The 22,797-nt window shown below is 41.4% G+C and overlaps 1 protein-coding gene across 8 annotated transcripts in view; it reads left to right on the plus strand.

The window, feature by feature from the left end:
* TPX2 (TPX2 microtubule nucleation factor) overlaps positions 1–22,797 on the plus strand; it is a 63,272-nt gene that overhangs the window by 8,786 nt on the left and 31,689 nt on the right. For all 8 annotated transcript variants that reach the window (XM_009437018.4, XM_009437020.5, XM_063802796.1 and 5 more), the window contains 3 exons: positions 10,132–10,307; positions 12,815–12,937; positions 19,335–19,458. In XM_009437018.4, the coding sequence (XP_009435293.2) occupies positions 10,202–10,307; positions 12,815–12,937; positions 19,335–19,458 (353 nt within the window). In that variant the 5' untranslated portion in view covers positions 10,132–10,201. The remainder of the gene's footprint in view (positions 1–10,131; positions 10,308–12,814; positions 12,938–19,334; positions 19,459–22,797) is intronic.

A 22,797-nucleotide genomic window follows, 5' to 3' on the forward strand; every position in this document is an offset into this window, starting at 1 on the left:
GGCTGATCTCGAACTCCTGACTTCGTGATCCGCCTGCCTTGGCCTCCCAAAGTACTGGGATTACAGGCATAAGCCACTGTGCCCGGCCGAGATTTTATATCTCTATCTCTATCTGTCTGTCTGTCTGTCTGTCTGTCTATCTGTCTATCTGTCTGTCTGTCTATCTATCTATCTATCTATCTATCTATCTGTCGTTTTAGTCTTCGCTTTTTGGAAACAAAAATGGGCTATAAGACAGATGGATGGCATTGAATAGGCAGTTTTTAGAGGAACCTAATTGGTTCATAGCATACAGGATAGGCTTTTTCCTTGGGTCTTTGTAGGAATATTGGTCATTAATAGCTATTTTTCCATGCAGAATATTTCTAGTTTTGCAAGAATCTGAAGCTGTGGTAGATTCAGATAATTTTGAAATGTGAAGCTGATTCTCTTGCTTGGCAACTTGATTTGTTTGGGGGAATGTGGTTGACGCATGTGCCTTTTTTTTTTTTTTTTTGTGAGACCCGTTGACAGAAATTCAATCTTGATTAAGGGGCGCAGGAAGGCATCCAGTTCCCACCATGCCTGGGGCTCTCTCATTTAAACAGCTGCCTTTGGCTCTGGCCTGTTCCATATCCCACTAGGCCCTGTGGACTTTAATTTTGGAAGATTTCACATCCTCATATTTATTATTTCTGGGGGAGGTAGTGTCGTGAAACCAAAATTACCCAGTAGTTAGCTTTTCGTTTTCTTGATGTACTTGTCCTATCAGCCTTAATTGAAGAGAGTCAGACTTCTCAGTGGATATGTATTTATTTATTCTCTTTTTCCAGGGAGAGGGGATGGTCTCCTGAGTTGGCCATTCTAGACCAAAATATAGCTTAAAAGAAGCTTTTTTAAAGAACAGATCATGTTAGGAAAATAATATTTTGTTTTTAAAATTTCACCTAAAGATTAAGTGTACTTAGGTTTGTACCCCTCGCCGTTTGTTCCCCACTAATCAAATGTAGTCTTAGACCTCAGAGGACAGCCTTTCTTCTGCTGCTTGAACCCTCTTCATAGTCTCTTTACTCTAGAATATCACTGAGGTTTTCACTAACCACCATCTTATATAGAGGAAAAACTTCATATGGAAAAGTATACTTAAAAAAAGAGGAATCAATGGATTTTTAAAAAAATTTATGGGAAGATTCAGATCAGAGCTTTCCAAATATATTTATAACAGGATTTGTAATTCGCTAAAGTTTTCTTTATGAGCATATCAGGGATGCTTAGTTTTCGTAAAGGGCAGGATTTGTCTTTGTTGAACAGGATCTTATGATTTGATTACCTACCTCCTTTTTGAAGCAATGTTTATAGGAAAACTTGTGCATTAGAGAGACCCCAGATTTTGGAATCCTGCAGGCTTGTTCTTTTAAAACTCAACACTGCTATTATTAGTTTGGTGATCTTAGAATAGTGTAACTTCTCTGAGCTTGTTTCCTTGTTTATAAAATGGTGATGGTAGCATTTATTTATAAAGACATCTATCTATTGTCTATATTGTTAATGCAGTTTAAACGAGATGATTTATGTGAAGTGTCTGGTAAGGTGCCTGGCCTACAGTAGACAGTATTTGGAAGTTATTATCTCTTGCTCCATGACATTTGTTATTTATCTATTTAAATGTGAATTTTTTTTTTTTTTTTTTGAGACAGAGTCTTGCGTTGTTGCCCAGGCTGGAGTGCAGTGGCGCGATCTCGGCTCACTGCAACCTCTGCCTCCTGGGTTCACGCCATTCTCCTGCCTCAGCCTCCCGAGTAGCTGGGACTACAGGCATCCACCACCAGGCCCGGCTAATTTTTTTGTATTTTTAGTAGAGACGGGGTTTCACTGTGTTAGCCAGGATGGTCTCAATCTCTTGACCTCGTGATCCGCCCGCCTCGGCCTCCCAAAGTGCTGGGATTACAGGCGTGAGCCAGCGCGCCCAGCTTAAATGTCTATTTTTAAATAAATAGGCAGTGGATAAGAACACCACCTTCGGTGTCTATTCCATTTGGAATCCTGGCTTTACTGCTTCTTAGCTGCATGACTGTGAATGAGTAGTAAATCTCTCTGTGCCTCAAGTCCCTCAGTATAGAATGAAGATAATAACAGTACCTACATTATAGGATTATTGTGAGGATTTAGTGAGTTAATACATGTAAGACACTGTCAACAGTGTCTGGCATGTCATAAGTGCTCATTAAGTAATAGCTGTTGGCCGGGCACGGTGGCTTACGCTAGTAATCCCAGCAGTTTGGGAGGCTGAGGCGGGTGGATCACTTGAGGTCAGGAGTTCAAGACCAGCCTGGCCAACATGGTGAAACCCCGTCTACTAACAAAAAATTAGTTGGGCATGGTGGCAGGTGCCTGTAATCCCAGCTACTCAGGAGGCTGAGGCAGGAGAATCACATGAACCCGTGAGCCAGAGGTTGCAGTGAGCCAAGATTGTGCCGCTGCATTCCAGCCTGGGCGACAAGAGTGAAACTCTGTCTCAAAAAAAAAGAAAAAAGTTAATAGCTGTTTTTATTTTTAACTTTTTCAAATTTATATACCCTTATATTAAGTCAATGCCCCAGGAATCATTTTTAGTTCTATATAGAAATCTTATTATTTGTTTATTTTTAATTTTTTAAATTAATTATTATTATATTTTTGAGATGGATCTTACTCTGTTGCCAGGCTGGAGTGCAGTGGCACGATCTTGGCTCACTGGAACCTCCTCCCGGGTTCAAGCGATTCTCCTGCCTCTGCCTTCCGCGTAGCTGGGACTACAGGCGCACGCCACGACTCCCAGCTAATTTTGTGTTTTTAGTAGAGACGGGGTTTCACCATGTTGGCCAGGATGGTCTCGATTTCTTTTTTTTTTTTGAGACGGAGTTTTGCTCTTGTTGCCCAGGCTGGAGTGCGATGGTGCGATCTTGGCTCACTGCAACCTCCACCCCCCAGGTTCAAGCAATTCTCCTGCCTCAGTCTCCCAAGTAGCTGGGATTACAGGCATGCACCACCACGCCCGGCTAATTTTGTATTTTTAGTAGAGACAGGGTTTCTCCATGTTGAGGCTGGTCTCAAACTCCTGACCTCAGGCGATCCGCCCGCCTTGGCCTCCCAAAGTGCTGGGATTACAGGTGTGAGCCACCGTGCCCGGCTATTTATTTATTTATTTATGAGACGGAGTCTCACACTGGAGTGCAGTGGCATGATCTCGGCTCACTGCAACCTCTGCCTCCTGCATTCAAGCGATTCTCCTGCCTCAGCCTCCCGAGTAGCTGGGATTACAGGCATGTGCCACCAAACTCAGCTGATTTTTGTATTTTTAGTAGAAAGATGGGGTTTCACCATGTTGGCCAGGTTGGTAGTTCTATATAGAAATATTAGAGAATATGTAACATTTGGGTAAGTTAATAGTCAATTTATAGGCCACGTAAATGGGAAGGATTATTTCCTTAAATCAAGAGATTAGACAATCATTGCTTGTCATGAATATTTAATAAAAATTCAAGAAAGCTCAATTTCTTTTGGGCTGCAAACATAGATCTAGGGAAATAAATACTGCTTAACTATTTTGTTGTTGTTGTTGTTGTCTTTTAAGAGACAGAGTCTCACTCTGTTGCCCACGTTAGAGTGCAGTGGTGCAATCGTGGGTCACTGTGGCCTCAAACTCCTGGACTCAAATGATCCTCCCACCTCAGCCTCCTGATTAGCTGGGACTACAGGCACACGCCACCATGCCCAGCTACTTAGGAGGGGTTGAGGAGGGAGGATCCTTTGGGCCCAGGAGTTCGAGTCTAGCCTGAGCAACAGGCTAGATTCTTTAAAAAACAGAGATGAAAAAGAAAGAAAAAAGGATGTGAAGGGTTAAATTTGAACACTTTCCAGGTAGTTTTCAGCATCATGCTTTGGTGGAATCATGGTTTTGAGGCTAAGTGGGGTTGCTGCATGTTACATTCCTGCCTCTTCCTTCCCCCAGCTTTAGTCGTCTTCATTACATTCATGCCTGGGAAGCGTTCCCAGTGACCTGAGTTAGGCATTAAGATCATGGGAATCCAAGATTTTCCCATGTCTTCTAGCATATTTGTTCACAAGAAAAGGAAAATTTCCTCCTTGCAGCAAGGGGTTTTTAACCACTGTCAGTCACCATGGAATCTTTCACTAAAAATCCTTTGAATAGAAATGTGGTCAAGGAGAGGAAAGGTATCAGCAGTGGTAATACCTTACGATAGTGTATTTCATAGCACTTGAAGTACCTTCTTATTTGATTATGGTAAGAAGGTAGGCAGAGAATTAGTGACTTGCCTATTGTCATATACATGTGGTAAATGCCAGAGAGGGCATTCTGGACTTCTGTTAGTTGGAATTGCTTTTGACTACAGGTGACAGAAAATGTGGCTGTAATGGTTTATACAATAATTATTATTATTTTCTGAGATGAAGTCTCACTCTTGTTGCCCAGGCTGGAGTGCAATGGCGCAATCTCAGCTCACTGCAACCTTCGCCTCCTGGGTTCAAGTGATTCTCCTGTCTCAGCCTCCCGAGTAGCTGGGATTACAGGCACCTGCCACCACACCTGGCTAATTTTTATATTTTTATTAGAGACAGGGTTTCACCATGTTGGTGAGGCTGGTCTCGAACTCCTGACCTCAGGTGATCCGCCTGCCTTGGCCTTCCAAAGTGTTGGGATTACAGGTGTGAGCTACCGTGCCTGGCCTATTTTTTTTTTTAGTATAAGAAGTCTTTTTAGCAGGTCATGGAAAATTGTAAAAAACACCAGAAGTCTAGAGGTATATAGTAGCTGATATTTGATCTTTAATAGTCATTAGCTCATTGATGTTAAGCCCTATGTTTATTGTTCTCTTAGCCATCTACTCATGTATACCAGATGACTGCCATAGCTCCAGCTTGCCTTCAAGGCAAGAAGAAGGATAAAGGGAAAGGGCAGGAATAAGGGCTGTAGCTGTTTCCAGGAAAGAAAATTTTTTCCTAGGAATCCCTCAGCAGATTCTTACTTAGTTCTCATTGGCCAGAACTGTCCCATGGCTACCCCAAGCTTGGAAAGTGGCTATCAGGAGGTAACTTCCATTTTAATGTACTTGCTACTGTTTTGGTCATGGTCAATGAAAAATATTTAATCGTACCTTGACTTCAGCCATGTTAATTTCTAATTCTCTATACTTAGAGTTCATACTGTATAATTTAAACAAACTGTCTTATTTATTGTGTATGATAGGACCTTAGCGTCTATGTAGATGTTAAGTTCCTTTGTGTTCAGGACTACATCTACTTTTTTTTCTTTTTTTTTGAGATGGAGTCTCGCACTGTTGCCCAGGCTGGATGCGGTGGCGTGATCTCGGCTCACTGCAAGCTCTGCCTCCCGGGTTCACAGCATTCTCCTGCCTTAGCCTCCTGAGTAGCTAGGACTATAGGTGACCGCCACCACGCCTGGCTAATTCTTTTTGTATTTTTAGTAGAGACGGGGTTTCACCATGTTAGCCAGGATGGTCTCAATCTCCTCACCCTGTGATCCACCCGTCTCGGCCTCCCAAAGTGCTGAGGTTACAGGTGCGAGCCACTGAGCCTGGCCGCTTAGATCTACTTTTTGTGTGAAGATATAGAGTGTCATCCTTGAATGTTACTGAGAAACATTCAAGGGCCCACAGCTTATGGCCCCTAGCAAGTACACACTATTGTGAACCACTGACAAAAAGCTTATTGAGTTAAGCTTAATAATGAAAGGAGAAATGGAGGAGAGAGGAAAATTTAGACTGGGGATACCAAAGAACCCCTATTCCAGACAGAAGACTATGGAGAATGGATTTACTTGGAAATAAATACAGTATTCTTTCCTATGCAAATAGAGAGCTTAACTTCATGAACACACTTCTTTAATTCACAAGGTAAGAGGGCAGAAGGATGTAGAAAGAACATTGTGCTGAAGTCACGAGCCTCAGGTCTAGATCTGGCTCTGTTTTTACGTAACTGTGTGATACTGGGCAAGTCATTTAATCTTTCTGATCTTCAGCTTCTAGGTTGGGAATAATTGCTGCTTTACAGGATTGTTTTGCATATCAGAAAGAATACATATTTAGTATATCATGGCACCTGGCATGTAATGAACACCTCTGGTAACTGTTTTTACCATGATCCTTAGGATTTTTGTTGTGTGATCTTGGAGAACCCCTTTTTGCTTTAAGTTAATATCTTATAGACTGCAAAGGTTAGGTGTTAATCAAAGTTTCCTCCCAATTCTAAAATATCATGTTTCTACACTAAGTACCTCAATTAGAGCATTGTTATAAAGATACTTGTGGAATTCTGGCTGCAGTGAGCATAGGAGAGACCATGGGAAGATGATGTTCTCTGGGGTCTAGATTGATGTCACTGTATAAATGAAATATTTGTTATAACAGATGTTTCTGGCCGGGTGCGGTTGCTCATGCCTGTAATCCCAGCACTTTGGGTGGCCGAGGCAGGCAGATCACCTGAGGTCAGGAGTTCAAGACCAGCCTGGCCAACATGGTGAAACCCCATCTCTACTAAAAATAGAAAAATTAGCCAGGCGTGGTGGCGCACGCTTGTAACCCCAGCTACTTGGGAGGCTGAGGGAAGAGAATCGCTTGAACCCAGGAGGTGGAGGTTGCAGTGAACCAAGATCATGCCACTGCACTCCAGCCTGGGCGACAGAGCAAGACACCATCTCAAACAAAACAAAACAAAAACAAAAACAACAACAATAACAGATGTTTCTGAGACACTATAAGGACCAGAAGCACATTATTTTTATTTATTTTATTTTTTGAGACAGAGTCTCGCTCTGTCCCCCAGGCTGGAGTGCAGTGGTGCGGTCTTGGCTCACTGCAGCCTCCCGGGTTGAAGTGATTCTCACCGAGTAGCTGGAACTACAGGTGCAGCCACCACCCCAGGCTAATTTTTGTATTTTCAGTAGACATGGAGTTTCACCATGTTGGCCAGGCTGTTCTCGAATTCCTGACCTCAAGTGATCCTCCCGCCACTTCCTCCCAAAGTGCTGGGATTACAGGCATGAGCCACCACTCCCAGCCCCTAGTCCATTTTGAATTGCCCTAGTCCACTGAGAGAAGCTGTGAAATGCTGGCCAAACCACTGAACGGCTATGTAGGTTGGGAGCAACTAATCTCATGATTCATCTCAGTGGATAGCTTATGTGGTATAGTTTAGAGAAAATGAGCGCTGCAGTGCCCAGAGTTGGGGAGAGTTTGGGGAACTGGCACACTCCTGGTAATGTAAGTGGGTGTTTTTCTTCTGAGGGACATTTTCACAGTATGTGTCAAGAGCTTTTGACCCAGCAGTTCCACCTCTTAAGATTTATCTTAAGGGAAGAATTATGGATGTGTACAGAAATTTAGCTACAAGGATGATGCTTTAGCAGTATCTTTAAAGTGAAAATATTGGAAAAAGGCTGAAAATCAAGGATAAGTAATTATGGAACAGATACAGCCATTAATTGATATGTCTATATTTATTGACATACAAGAATATTCATAATATGTGAAGCAGATTCAAACTGTCAATGATTCATTTAAAAAAATAATAGTTTGTATATATATGAGGGAGAAGACATCTGGAATAGTGTAGCATTATAGGTTTATTTATTTATTTATTTTTGAGCCGGAGTCTCGCTCTTGTCACCCAGGCTGGAGTAGAGTGGCGTGATCTTGGCTCACTGCAACCTCCGCTGCCTGCGTTCAAGGGATTCTTATGCCTCAGCCTCCTGAGTAGCTGGGATTACAGGTGCCCACCACTGCGCCCGGCTAATTTTTTGTATTTTTAGTAGAGACAGGGTTTCACCGTTTTAGCCATGATGGTTTCGATCTCCTGACCTCGTGATCCACCCGCCTTGGCCTCCCAAAGTGCTGGAATTACAGGCGTGAGCCACCGTGCCCGGCTGCTTTTTTGTATTTTTAATAGAGATGCGGTTTCACCATGTTGGCCAGGCTGGTCTCAAACTCCTGACCTCAAGTGATCCATCCGCCCTGGCCTCTCAAAGTGCTGGGATTACAGGCATGAGCCACTGCGCCACACTAGAAAGGTATTAATTTAAATAAACATTTATTCAAGTGATTACTGGCATCTACCTCCCTTCTAAGATACAGATACTTTTAAGTACATGTCGTTCCCTGGATAAAAACAAATGGCTGGCCGGGCGCAGTGGCTCACACTTGGGAGGCCGAGGTGGGTGGATCACTTGAGGTCAGGAGTTTGAGACCAGCCTGGCCAACATGGTGAAATCCCGTCTCTACTAAAAACAAAAAATTAGCCAGGTGTGGCTGTGGGCGCCTGTAATTCCAGCTACTAGAGACTGAAGCAGGAGAATTGCTTGAACCCGGAAGGCAGAGGTTGTGGTGAGCTGGGATCATGCCACTGCACTCCAGCCTGGGGGACAGAGTGAGACTCCGTCTCAAAAAAAAAAAAGACAAATGGCTCATTGGGTTTCATCGGCAAATTATTGGCCACTGAGTGTGGCCTTTAGGCTATTTATCAGATTACTTTCAGCTATTTTATTAACTAGATTAGGCTTGAGTAGGAGCTGACTTTAAACCTTCACAGGTTTCCACAGGATAGAGTGCAAAACTTCGTACACAGGAGTAGGGAGGGGCCTATTTAACTTGTTCCCTTATCCTTGCTTCTGTTCCTATGCTGCATGTTGTGACTCTTACGTGTATTTCAAAGTTGTCGTCTTTATACTCAGAAATAGTATTTTTTGAGAATATTTCTAAGAAAAGACAACTTATATTTGACAAAACTGTGTTGAACTCTTACGATGTATAATGCACTGTGTTAAGCACCTTGATGGTTGGATGGATGGATGGATGGATGAGGTATACACAAGTGAGTAAAATCTATCTTTGTTTTTAGGAACTTTGAGTCTACTGGGAGAGACATTTACATAGTTAATATAAAATTGGATGATAAGTGTTACAGTGGAGATATAAACAAAGCACAATTGGCTTTGGAGAGGCAACAATTTTGTATGATAGGTGGAAATTGGGAAAGAGTTCATAGAGATTTGACCTGGACTTTGAATGATGGATAAGATTTTGGTTGGTAGGCATAAAAATTAGTGGTGTATTTTAGAAATTGGGTTATTCAGGGCAGAGAGAGAATAAATTGGGCTAGAGGAGGCTAGAAATGAGAAAATGGTAAATTGAGGGAAAATAATGACATGGTGAATGTAAAACACCTAGCACAGTGTAGATACTTATCAAACTTTGCCTCTTTTAAAAAACATTTAGAAATTTTATTTATTTATTTTATTTTTATTTATTATTATTTTTTTGAGACAGAGTTTTGCTCTTCTTGCCCAGGCTGGAATGCAATGGCGCGATCTCGGCTCACTGCAACTTTCACCTCCCAGGTTCAAGCGATTCTCCTGCCTCACCCTCCCGAGTAGCTAGAATTACAGGCACCTGCCACCATGCCCAGCTAATTTTTTGTATTTTTTAAGTACAGAAGAGGTTTTGCCATGTTGGTCAGGCTGATCTTGAACTCCTGACCTCAGGTGATCCACCCGCCTCAGCCTCTCGAAGTGCTGGGATTACAGGCGTGAGCCACTGCTCCTGGCCTAAAATTTATTTTTAATTTCAATTTTTTCTTTTTGGTTTTTCTTTATATTTGCTGATTACTTAAAGATAATTTTTATTTTTTTAGAGATAGGGTCAACTACTTACAGATTACTTAAAGATAATTTTTATTTTTTTAGAGATAGGGTCAACTACTTACAGATAATTTTTATCTTTTTAGAGACAGGGTCAACTGTTATACTTAGAGATAATTTTAATTTATTTAGAGACAGGGTCTGTCTATGTTTTGTAGGCTGGACTTGGACTCCTGGTCTCATGTGGTCCTCCCTCCTCCCAAAATCCTGGGATTACAGACGTGAGCCACTGTGTCTGGCCCACTTCTTTCTAATTCCAAACATATCTACCTCAAGGAGTATCTTTAAGTTACCTGAAAAACTAATGTTTAGGTTGATTGGACAAAGTAAGGCTACTTTCAGTAAATTCTAGGTGGTTTGCAAAATTACAAACGTGGTAGTAAAACCAAAGTAATGATGGGAATTTACTTAGATTTATGTGCAACCATTTCTTTCCTCAGAAGGTGACCTGCTGAGAAAAGTGGTACAAATACTGGGAAAAACCTGCTCTTCTGCGTTAAGTGGGAGACAATGTCACAAGTTAAAAGCTCTTATTCCTATGATGCCCCCTCGGATTTCATCAATTTTTCATCCTTGGATGATGAAGGAGATACTCAAAACATAGATTCATGGTTTGGTAAGTGCCTGCTTTCTCTGGCTATTTTAAGGATTAGTGGCTTGCTTTGTGCTGAAGACCTTTCAATAATAGAAGGGGTTGCAAGAAAAGAACTAAAATATCAACTTCTTTCTGCACCAAGACATACTGTCATCCATGATATTATGGGAATAATTGAAATGCCCAGTATTTGGGGAATGGATTGTAAGTACAAAGCATATGTTGTTTTGTAGTTCAGAATGGCAGATTTAAGCTTTAGGGACCTATGGGAAAGTTCAGATGAACTAGTGTTCAACAGAACTCCATGCTCAAATATGTCTGTAGTGATGGCAGCCACATAAAAACTTTGTCTACTATCATTAGGCATAGATTATATCACAGCTAGGATATTGACATTCATACAATCTACCAGTTTTACTCAGATTTCTCCAGTTTTACTTGTATGTGTATTAAGTTCTCTGTGGTTTTATCACCTGTGTTGGTTTATGTGTCTACCATCACAGTCAAGATATTGAACAGTTCTGGTATCACAAGGATCTCTTGTATTGCTCTTTTATAATTACCCTCACCTCCCTCCTGCCACCCCTCCCTCAATTCTTTTTTTTTTTTTTTTTTTTTGAGGCTGTAGTCTTGCTCTGTTGCCCAGGCTGGAGTGCAGTGGTACAATCTCAGCTCACTGTAACCTCCGCCACTCTTGTTCAAGCGGTTCTGCCTCAGCCGCCCAAGTAGCTGGGATTACAGGCGCCCACCAGCATGCCTGATTAATTTTTGTATTTTTAGTAGAGACAGTGTTTTGCCATGTTGGCCAGGCTAGTCTTGAACCCCTGACCTCAGGTGATCCACCCACCTCAGCCTCCCAAAGTGCTGGGATTACAGGCGTGAGCCACTGCGCCTGGCCCTCAATTCATTTTTAAATGGAAGGATTATGCTACTAAGAACCCATTCCCAGAAACAGTATTGCTTGGCCAATGGTAAGTAAGAATGTGGTTACATTTTTACATTACTTTGAAATAATATCTGAGACTAGTTGTTGAGGCCCCTTTGATTCTTTCTCTCGTGTCTCCATCCTCCTTATCGGGAGAAATCACTATCAATATGTGGTGGGGAACAGAAGTGAGTCCATTGCAGCTGTACTTATCCGTATAGTGCACTGTCCAAATGTGTTGGCAGGTGCCATTTTTTGGAAAAGGACTTTAATGGCATCTAGTGGGGATCCTGAGAGGAGTCGTCTGTTGGAAGTGGTGTGGGAGGAAGGGTAAATAAATACAAGGGCCAGCTGTCCTGCGGGGATCTTCCCCATGCCCTTGCTTCACTGGAACCGTAAGGAAATGGCTGGGCTGTCTGAGGATTTCTTTTTCTAAGCTTTTCTTTAAAATAAAAAAGAAAAGAAAAGATTAGCCTAAGAATACTGTTAAATACAATTTGGAAGAAAAAAAATGACCCCACTATTTTTCCAAAACTACCTTAGTTTTAAAACATTTTAATTTTTTTTTCTTTTTGTTTTTGCCAGAGTTCTTTTGGCTAACAAAACTACCTCAGTTTTAATATATTACTTTCCAATTTCTTTCCCAAATAAATAGTCACATCTTTCTACACAGTTGCAATCAGAATGTACATGCACAGGGTAGTTATTGCTGTGTCTCTCTGCATTCCTGAAACTATCAGTAGGCTGTTGGTAGAACAGACCCTTCACTGCTTTGTACTGACTTCTGGGCACAGTAGAATCTAAGATAAAATTTCTTGAGAGAACCTAGCTCTGCTCTACCCTCACACACCCCTTATTCCTCCCACCACCCCACTGAGGAGGAAACTCTGTAAGACTATACAGTATCTCTTGTAAGGCCTACAGTTTTTGAGGGTTACAGTTTTCTTTCGTTTTTTTTTTTTTTTGAGACGGAGTCTTGCTCTGTTGCCAGGCTGTAGTACAGTGGTGCGGTCTCAGCTTACTGCAAATTCCACCTTCCAGGTTCAAGCGATTCCCCTGCCTCAGCTTCCCAAGTAGCTGGGATTAAAGGCATGTGCCACCACGCCTGGTTAATTTTTTGTATTTTAGTAGAGACGGGGTTTCACCATGTTGGCCAAGACAGTCTCGATCTCCTGACCTCATGACCCACCCGCCTCGGCCTCCCAAAGTGCTGGGATTACAGGCGTGAGCCATCGCTCCTGGCTGGTTACAGTTTTCTTTAAGAGGAACATGATATATTTAGGGAGTAGATAAAGCCAGTTCATATTTGTATGACCCTAAATGTGTACCAAACAAAGATAAGGAGTTATTCACAATGCAGAATCTGTACTTTTCCTTTTTTATAATACATTGTTCAATGTTGCCAGTTTTTAGTGATTGTTCTTATAATCTATCTCGGATGTGTAATGTGTACTTTTTCTTTTGATTGCTAGAACTTTGCTTGTACTTGCCACATGAGTTGGAAGTGTACTGGTAGGGAGCTTTAGTTTGCATTTTAAATGCGTGATAGTGATTTGTTTTGCTTCCTTGCTGATCGGACAATGATGATCTTCCCTTTTCACAGAGGAGAAGGCCAATTTGGAGAATAAGTTACTGGGGAAGAATGGAACTGGAGGGCTTTTTCAGGGCAAAACTCCTTTGAGAAAGGCTAATCTTCAGCAAGCTATTGTCACACCTTTGAAACCAGGTAAGAAAACATCTTAGAGAAAAGCTCCTTGATAGAATGGTGGGACAGTGTTTTAGAAGCCTGAGGTTCTGGGAAAATTACCTAAATGCTCTATCTCTTTGTTTATTATTGGTGAAATGGGCTAATTCATTTCATGATAAATGTAAAACTAATGATGTGCTACACTTAAAAAAAATCTCTTGGAGCTTAAGCTAACATAGAATTTTTTTTTTTTTCTTTAAGATGGGATCTGGTTCTGTCACCCAGGCTGGTGGAGTACAGTGGCACAGTCATAGCTCACTGCAGCCTCAAACTCCTGAGCTCTTAGTAACTGGGACTACAGGTGCTCAACACCATGCCTGGCTGATTTTTAAAAAATTTTAGTAGAGGAGTCTTTACTAGCCAAGCTGGTCTTGACCTCCGGGCTTCAAGTGATCTTCCTGCCTCAGGGGCTTCCCAAAGTGCTGGGATTATAGGTGTGAGCTACTGTTCCCGGGGGCTAACATAGAATTTTATTGCCAGATACGTAACTGTTTTCTTTTTGTGACAAGATTTAATGTAACCTAACCTGGGTCTGGGTGGGAAATAAAACAGCAAGAAAGAAGACTGTACTGCTTGCCATTGTACAAGAATTCTTTGAGTTATGTATCTGATTTTAAAAGATGATGGATCGCTTCTCGGCCTTTTGGCTAAGATCAAGTGTAAAAGATGATTGACATTTAAACTGGTGGGTACTGGATCTGCAGAATATTGTCTGTTTGGTTAGAACATAAGAAGCATTCTTTAAGAGGTCATAAAATCCTTCTTGAAATTGATTCTTTTGAAAAAAACAGCTGTATTTAGATTTAACTCACACATCATATGATTCACTTAAGATAAACATTTCAGTGTTTTTAAGTATATTCACAGAGTTGTGCAACCATCATCCTATCAGTTTAGAACATTTGAAAAGTATTATGTGGGTAAATCTGAAACTGGTCTCCATCACACCATATGACTACTCTCACCTCCCTCCTGTCACCCCTCCTTCAATTAATTTTTTTTTTTTTTTTTTTTTGAGACTGGCGTCTCACCCTGTTGTCCAGGCTGGAGTGCAGTGGTATAGTCTCGGCTCACTGTAACCTCCACCACCTGGGTTCAAGTGATTCTCCTGCCTCAGCTGCCCAAGTAGCTGGGATTACAGGCGCCCACCAGCATGCCCGGCTAATTTTTGTATTTTTAGTAGAGACAGGGTTTCACCATATTGGCCAGGCTGGTCTCAAACTCCTGACCTTGTGATCCGCCCACCTCGGCCTCCCAAAGTGCTGGGATTACAGGCGTGAGCCACTGCACCTGGTCAATATTTATCTTTCTATGCCTGACTTACTTCACTTAACATAATGTCCTTCAGGTTCATCCATGTTGCCATGAATGACAGAATTTCATTCTTTTTTATGGCTAAATAGTATTCCATTGTATATATATATGCCACATTTTATCTGTTCATCTGTTGATGGATACTTCAGTTGATTCCATATCTTGACTATTGTGAATAGTGCTGTAATAAACATAGGAGTGCACATAGATATCTCTTCGATGTACTGATTTCCTTCTTTTTGGATGTATACCCAGTAGGGGGATTGCTGGATCATATGGTAATTATATTTTTAATTTTTTGAGGAGCCTCCATACTGTTTTCCATAATAGCTGTACTAATTGACTTTACTACTAACAATATATAAGAGTTCTCCTTTCTCTGCATCCTCAGGGATGCAGAGAAATTTTTAATATTTTTCATAGTGTCCATTCTAACTGGGATGAAAGGATATCTCATTGTGATTTTTAATTTGCATTTCCCTGATGATTTGTGATGTTGAGCATTTTTTCACATACCTGTTTGCCATTTGTGTGTGTTCTTTTGAGAGATGTCTGTTCAGCTCATTTGTCCGGCTGTTGAGTTATTTGAGTTCCTTGTGTATTCTGGATATTAGTCCCTTCTTGAATGAATAGTTAGCACATATTTTCTCCCATTCTTTAGTTGTCTCTTCACTCTGTTGATTGTTTCCTCTGCTGTGCAGAAAGTTTTAAATTTAATATAATCCCATTTGTCTACTTTTGCTTTTGTTGCCTGTACTTTTGAGGTCATGTTCATAGGATCTTTGCCCAGAACCGTGTCCTAAAGTATTTCATCTATGTTTTTATTTTATTACTTTATTTATTTATTTTTGAGACAGAGTCTCACTCTGTCGCCCAGGCTGGAGTGCAGTAGTACGATCTCGGCTCACTGCAACCTCTGCCTCCCGGGTTCAAGTGATCCTCCTGCCCCAACCTCCCAAGTAGTTGTGACTACAGGCATGCACCACCACACCCAGCTAATTTTTGTATTTTTAGTAGAGATGGGGTTTCGTGATGTCGGTCAGGCTGGTCTTGAACTCCTGACTTCAAGTGATCCTCCCACCTTGGCCTCCTAAAGTGCTGGGATTAGAGTCATGAACCACCGCCCTCGGCCTCCCCTATGTTTTTAGTTGTTTCATAGTTTAAGGTCTTACATATTAGTCTTTAATCCATTTTGAGTTGATTTTTGTATATGGTAAGAAATAGGTGTCTAGTTTCATTTTTCTGCATTTAAATATCTAGTTTGATCAGCACCATTTTTTGATTTTTCAAATTTAAATTTTATTTTAGAGATGAGGTCTTACTCTATTGCCTAGGCTTGTCTCAGAATTCCTGGGCTTAAACAATCCTACCACCTCAGCCTCCCAAAGCTAGCACCATTTATTGAAAAGACTGTCCCTCCACCAAGGAATGTTCTTGGTGCTGTTGTCAAAAATCAGTTGGCTATAAATACGTGGATTTTTTCCTGGGTTCTCTATCCTATTCCATTTGTCTGTGTGTCTGTTTTTATGCCAGTACCATGCTGTTATGGTTACTATAGCTTTGTAATGTATTTTGAAGGCTGGTAATTTGATGCCTTCAGCTTTGTTCTCTTTGCATAGGATTGGTTTGGCTATATGGGGTCTTTTGTGGTTCCATGTGAATTTTAGGTTTTTTTTCTTGAGACAGAGTCTCACTCTTGTTGCCCAGGCTGGAGTGCAGTGGTGCGATCTTGGCTTACTGCAACCTCCGCCCCCCGGGTTCAAGTGATTCTCTTGCCTCAGCCTCTGGAGTAGCTGGGATTACAGGCATCTGCCACCACCCCTAGATAATTTTTGTATTTTTAATAGAGATGGAGTTTCACCATTTTGGCCAGGCTGGTCTCGAACTCCTGACCTCAGGTGATCTGCCTGCCTCGGCCTCTGAAAGTGCTGGGATTACAGGTGTGAGCTACTGTGCCTGTCCTGCTTATACATTATTTATGGCTGTTGTATTCTTACTAATTTTTCTTTCCATTTGTTCCATCAATTAGAGAGAGAGGTAGTGAAATCTCAGACTGTAATTATGGATTTGTCTCTTTATCTTTATAATTTTTGCTTCATATAGTTTGAAGCTACTATTAGATGCATAAATGTTTAGGATTGTTATGTCACGTTGATGAATTGGCCACTTTAATTTAATTTAAATTTAATTAAATTTAAATTTAATTTAATTTAATTTTTTTTTTTGGCTGGACGTGATACCTCACGCCTGTAATCCCAGCACTTTGGGAGGCTGAGGTGGGCGGATCACAAGGTCAGGAGTTCGAGACCAGCCTGGCCAATATGGTGAAACCCTGTCTCTACTGAAAAATACAAAAATTAGCCGGGTGTGGTGGTGCGCACCTGTAGTCCCAGCTACTCGGGAGGCTGAGGTAGGAGAATCGCTGAAACCTGGGAGGCGGAGGTTGCAGTGAGCCAAGATCATGCCACTGTACTCCAGCCTGGGCGATAGAGCAAGACTCCATCTCAAAAACAAAAAATTATATACATATATATACACACACACATACACACATATATATACACACAAGCATATATATGTACATACATATACATGTATAGGTGTATATATGTACATATACATATACATGTATGTGTACACACGCGCATATGCACGTGTGTGTACACACACGTACTATGCATGTATGTGTATATATTTTTGAGACAGGGTCTCACTCTGTCACCCAGGCTGGACTGCAGTGGAGCAATCACGCCTCACTGCAGCCTCTACCTCCTGGGCACAGGTGATCCTCTTACCTCAGCCTCTTGAGTAGCTGGGACCACAGATGCCACTACCATGCCTAGCTAGTTTTTGTATTTTTTGTAGAGACAGAATTTTGCCATGTTGCCTAGGCTGGTTTTGAACTCCTGGGCTCAAGTGCTCCACCCACCTCAGCCTTCCAAAGTTCTGGGATTACAGGTTGAGCCACTGTGCCTGGCCCCGCTTTTAACAGTTTGAAATGATCTTCTTTATCCCCATTGAAATTCTGTGCTCTGAAACCTACTTTGCCTGATATTAATATAGCCACTCTAGTTTTCTTTTGATTGGTTTTAGCATGGTATATCTATATTTAAAGTGCATTTTTTTGTAGACAGCATATAATTGGGTCTTGCTTTATTATTTAATATTATTGTTGCTGCATTTTAATTGGAATAAATGCATCTATTTTAGCCTTGACATGCTATGCTATTATTTTGTGTGTGCGTGTGAGTCTCTCTGCCCCAAAAATATTTCTTTAGGAGATGAACCAAATGATTGTTCTCTGAAATGAATAATGCCTAAACTATGTTTTCATGGCCTATCTTTTCTTCCCTGTCATCTTGTTGCAGTTTAATTCCTTTATCAGGAGTCAGTTCATATGCTATGTGATTAAGTGCTGTTTCTTCCATGAAGCCTTTACTTGTTTCTTATTCTGTTTTGTTTTTTTGTTTTTGTTTTTTTTTTGCAGACAGGGTCTCAGTGTGTCACCCCATCTATAGAGCAGTGGCATGATCACAGCTCCCTGCAGCCTTGACCTCCTGGGCTCAAGTGATCCTCTTGCCTCAGCCTCCTGAGTAACTGGGACTACAGGCACATTCCACCATGTCTGGCTAACTTTCTCAGTGTTCCCATAACACTTTTTTTCTATTTCGTTAAAAATGTTTATCAAGGCTGGGCTTGTAGTTCATGCCTGTAATCCCAGTACTTTGGGAGGCCAAAGTGAGAGGATTGATTGAGGCCAGGAGTTTGAGACCAGCCTGGGCAATATAGTGAGAACCCCATCTCTATTTATATAATATTGAAAAGCAAAAAAAAAAAAAAAAAAAGTTTATCAAAATAAAACATGGCCATGGTAACATGGCTAACAATACTTAGAGTTTATGTTAAAATAACCCCTTTCTCTTCCCATCCCTACCCCCTGTCCTTTTTCTCAAACTCTTATTGGTTTTGTTGTTGTTGTTGTTTGTTTTTATATTTTGTTTTACAGGTGGGATCTCACTGTGTTGCCCAAGCTGGTCTCAAAATCCTGGGCTCAAGTGATCTTCCTGCCTCCGTCTTCCCAGTAGCTGTTTTAACTCACTATTTTAACTTGTGCTGTGATTACATTCATAATGCCTGATAGTATGATTATATCAGCAGTATTTACAATGTTATGATTATATAAATATTGTTCAATGCCAGATCAGTAACTGTGATGCAGTTGCATCCCTTCTTGGTTCTCTTTGGCTATCTTTGGTTGTATTGTCACAACCCCTGAGCCACATAAAGATGATTCTGACATCAGGAGATCAGTGGATTTGCTTTTCTTTAAACTTTATCAATTTCTTAAATTTCTGCCACACTTTATCTTGCTTCATATTGGACAATGATCCTTGGAAGTTATTACTACTTTTTTGGGAGCGCATTATTATTTTTACTATCTTTGCTGCCTTGTTTCCTGGACCTTATAACTTTCTTCTGGATATACTCCTTCATTATGTGGGAGTGCATCCTCAGGAAACTTTCTTAAATTAGTGCAGGAGAGAAAAACTTTGAGTTCTCACATATTTGAAAATGGCATTGTTCCACTTTTATATACAGTTGAAAGTTTATCTTAATACAGCATTATAGATTGCAAATTATTTTTTATCACTACTCTAAAGACATTGTTCCTTTATCTTCTATTTTTATGTATTGCTGATGAAAAATTCAGTGCTTATCTAATTTTCCTTACTTTGTAAGTGATTTTTTTTCTTCTTTATGGAAGCTTTCAGAATTTTATCTTTACCAGTGTCCTGACATGTCATGAGATTGTGTTTGGGATGCTTGTTTTAAAGGTAGTACCTTAGGCTGGCAAATAGGCAGGCCCCGGATACATCATTTCTGTTTCAACCAAAGTAGCTTTTATAAACTGGTCTTCTGTATAAGATTTAACTGGAACTAAGGTTTCTGTGGCTTAGACAGGGGGTGTGTGTGTGTGTGTGTGTGTGTGTGTGTGTGTGTGTCTCATCTCCAATTATTTTCCTTGGGATTTGAGTGCTGACTAGCTTTTGGTCTTCCGCAGTTGACAACACTTACTACAAAGAGGCAGAAAAAGAAAATCTTGTGGAACAATCCATTCGGTCAAATGCTTGTTCTTCCCTGGAAGTTGAGGCAGCCGTATCAAGAAAAACTCCAGCCCAGCTGAGGTAAGACTTTGGAATCTCAAAGTGGTGGTTATGATAATAATGTTCAAAGGATAGTTACTGGACAGAACATCTGTTATGTGTCTATACTGTGTTTATGGACACCTTTATGTTACTTTTTTTTTTTTTTTTGAGACGGAGTGTTTCGCTCTTTTGCCCAGGCTGGAGTGAAGTGGCATGATCTTGGCTCACTGCAACCTCTGCCCCACCGTGTTCAAGCAATTCTCCTGCCTCAGCCTCCTGAGTAGCTGGGATTATAGGCACCTGCCACCACACCCGGCTAATTTTTGTATTTTTAGTAGAGATAGGGTTTTGCCATGTTGGCCAGGCTGGTCTCAAACTCCTGACCTCAGGTGACCCACCCGCCTCAGCCTCCCAAACTGCTAGGATTACAGGCGTGAGCTACTGCGCCCAGCTATGTTACCTTTTAAAATCCTCATAATATGGGTTCGTGTGGTTGGTATAAATTTAAAAAAATCTGTATAACATTTATGAGTTGTAGGTAATATGCTTAATTAATTTATAGATAAGGTCTCAGAGATACTAAGTTGCTTGCTTAAGGCAAGTTTATTTCAGAGCCAAGATTCAAACTCTTATCAATCTGTTTCCAAAGGCCTTGTATGGATATAATTGTTACATCTTCCTGATGTCAAATATCTTTGTTCTTCTGTATTACTTTAGCTCTCTTTTTCTTTTTTTTCTTTGAGACAGGGTCTTGTTCTGTCACCCAGGCTGGAGCTGGAGTGCAGTGGCACATAGTTCACTGCAGACTCGAACTCCTGGGTTCAAGTGATCCTCCTGCCTCAGCCTCCCAAAGTGCTGAGACTATATAGGCATAAACCACCGCATCCAGCCAATAGACAAATTTTTATTTTATTTATTTTTGAGACAGAGTCTTGCTCAGTTGCCCAGGCTGGAGTGCAGTGGCATGATCATGGCTCACTGTAGCCACAACCTCCTGGGCTCAAGCAGTCTTCCCACCTCAACCTCCTGCGTAGCTGGGGCTACAGGCACAAGCCACTGTGCTCAGCTAATATTTTTGTATTTCTTGTACAGACAAGGTTTTACGATGTTGCCTAGGCTGGTCACGAACTCGAGCTCAAGCAATCCACCCACCTCTGCCTCCCAAAGTGTTAGGATTACAGGCATGAGCCACTGCACCCAGGCCAGAGTAGAGTTTATAATCAGAGTTTAGTGTTTACCCTCTCTGTGGTTTTCTTGCTTCTGAAATTTTGCCTCAAAAATTTCATCTTTTTTTTTTTTTGAGACAGGGTCTTGCTCTGTTGCCCAGGCTGGAGTGCAATGGCATGATCTTGGCTCACTGCAGCCTCGACCTCTCAGGTGTAAGCAATCCTTCTGCTTTAGCCTCCTGAGTAGTGGAGACTACAGGTGCAGGGCACCAGGTGGCCAGCTAATTTTCGTATTTTTTGTAGAGATAGTGTCTTGCCATGTTGTCCAGGCTGGTCTTGATCTCCTGAGCTCAAGCGATCTGCCCACCTATGCCTCCTAGAGTGCTGAGATTACAGGCGTGAGCCACCATGCCCGACACATGCCATCCTTTTTTTTTTTTCAGACGAGTCTCGCTCTGTCGCCCAGGCTGGAGTACAGTGGGCGATCTTGGCTCACTGCAACCTCCGCCTCCCGGGTTCAAGTGATTCTCCTGCCTCAGCCTCCTGAGTAGCTGGGACTACAGGCACCCGCCACTACGCGCGGCTAATTTTTTTTTTTTTTTTGTATTTTTAGTAGAGACGGGGTTTCACCGTGTTAGCCAGGATGGTCTCAATCTCCTGACCTTGTGATCCGCCCACCGTGGCCTCCTAAAGTGCTGGGATTACAGGCGTGAGCCACTGTGCCCGGCCGGAAAGATTTCTTAAACAGGACACACACAGAAAAGCACTGACCATAATGGGGGTGGAAGAGGTTGATAAATTCAGGCACATTTATCTAATTAAAAGATAAAGAGATGAAAAGCCAACCCCTAGAGTAGGAGAAACTATTTGTAACCCATGAATCCTACAAAGGGCTTATATCCAGAGTATACAAAGAATTACAAATCAATTAGTAAAGAATTGACAAGCCAGTAGAAAACAGGCAAACGACTTAAACTAGCACTTATGAAAAGGGACAACCAAATGGCCGATACACATGTGAAAATGTACTCAGTTTCACTGATCATCAGAGAAAAGCACATTAATTTCCTATGACCCAGCAATCTTATTTTTTTTAGAATAGTTAAAATGAGGAGATAACCCATCAATAGTAGACTGAATAAATAGTTGCACATCCCTACAATGAATATTATACAGCAATGAAAGTCAGTGAATTAGAGCTGTGTGAATTGTTGTGGTTGAATCTCACATACATAAAGTTGAGTGAGATAAGCCAGACAGAAAAGAATACTTGTAGTAGTGTGGTTACATTATACAAAATTTTTGGGTGCAGCACACCAGCATGGCACATGTATACATATGTAACTAACCTGCCCGTTGTGCACATGTACCCTAAAACTTAAAGTATAATAATAAAAAAATATAAAAAACCACAAAATTTTTTGTTTTTCTTCAAAACTAACATACCATGTTTACGTAATACGTGCTTATTTGGTAAAACAATAAGGAAATTATCTAATGATCACTCTTTTTTTTTTTTTTTCAAGGCGGAGTCTCGCTCTGTTGCCTAGGTTGGAGTGCAGTGGTGCGATCTCGGCTCACTGCAAGCTCCGCCTCCCGGGTTCACGCCATTCTCCTGCCTCAGCCTCTCAAGTAGCTGGGACTACAGGCGCCCGCCGCCACGCCTGGCTAATTTTTTTTGTGTGTATTTTTAGTAGAGACGGGGTTTCACCATGTTAGCCAGGATGGTCTCGATCTCCTGACCTGGTGATCCGCCTGCCTCGGCCTCCCAAAGTGCTGGGATTACAGGCGTGAGCCACCGCACCCGGCCTATCTAATGATCACTCTTAAAATCAAGGTAGCAGTGGTTGTCAGTGTTCTGTATTTTGGCCTAGGTGGTGATTTCATAAGGTCTTCCACTTTGTAGTCATTTAAGTATTTTTGTTTTGTGCACTTTTTGGTATGTATTGATCTGTCATTATGCTCTTTGTTTTGTATTCATCTCATTGATTTATTTATTTTTAGACAGAGTCTTACTCTGTTGCCCAGGCTGGCATGCAGTGGCACGCTCATGGCTTACTGCAGCCTTGACCTCCTGGGCTCATGTGATTCTTCCGCCCCAGCTTCCTAAGTATCTAGCACCACAGATGCGCACCACCACGTAGGGCTAATTTTTAAAAAATTTTTTGTAGAGACAGGGTCTTGATATGTTGCCCATGCTGGTCTGAACTCC

The sequence above is a fragment of the Pan troglodytes genome, chromosome 21 (assembly GCF_028858775.2).
Source record: "Pan troglodytes isolate AG18354 chromosome 21, NHGRI_mPanTro3-v2.0_pri, whole genome shotgun sequence".
Classification (NCBI taxonomy): domain Eukaryota; kingdom Metazoa; phylum Chordata; class Mammalia; order Primates; family Hominidae; genus Pan; species Pan troglodytes.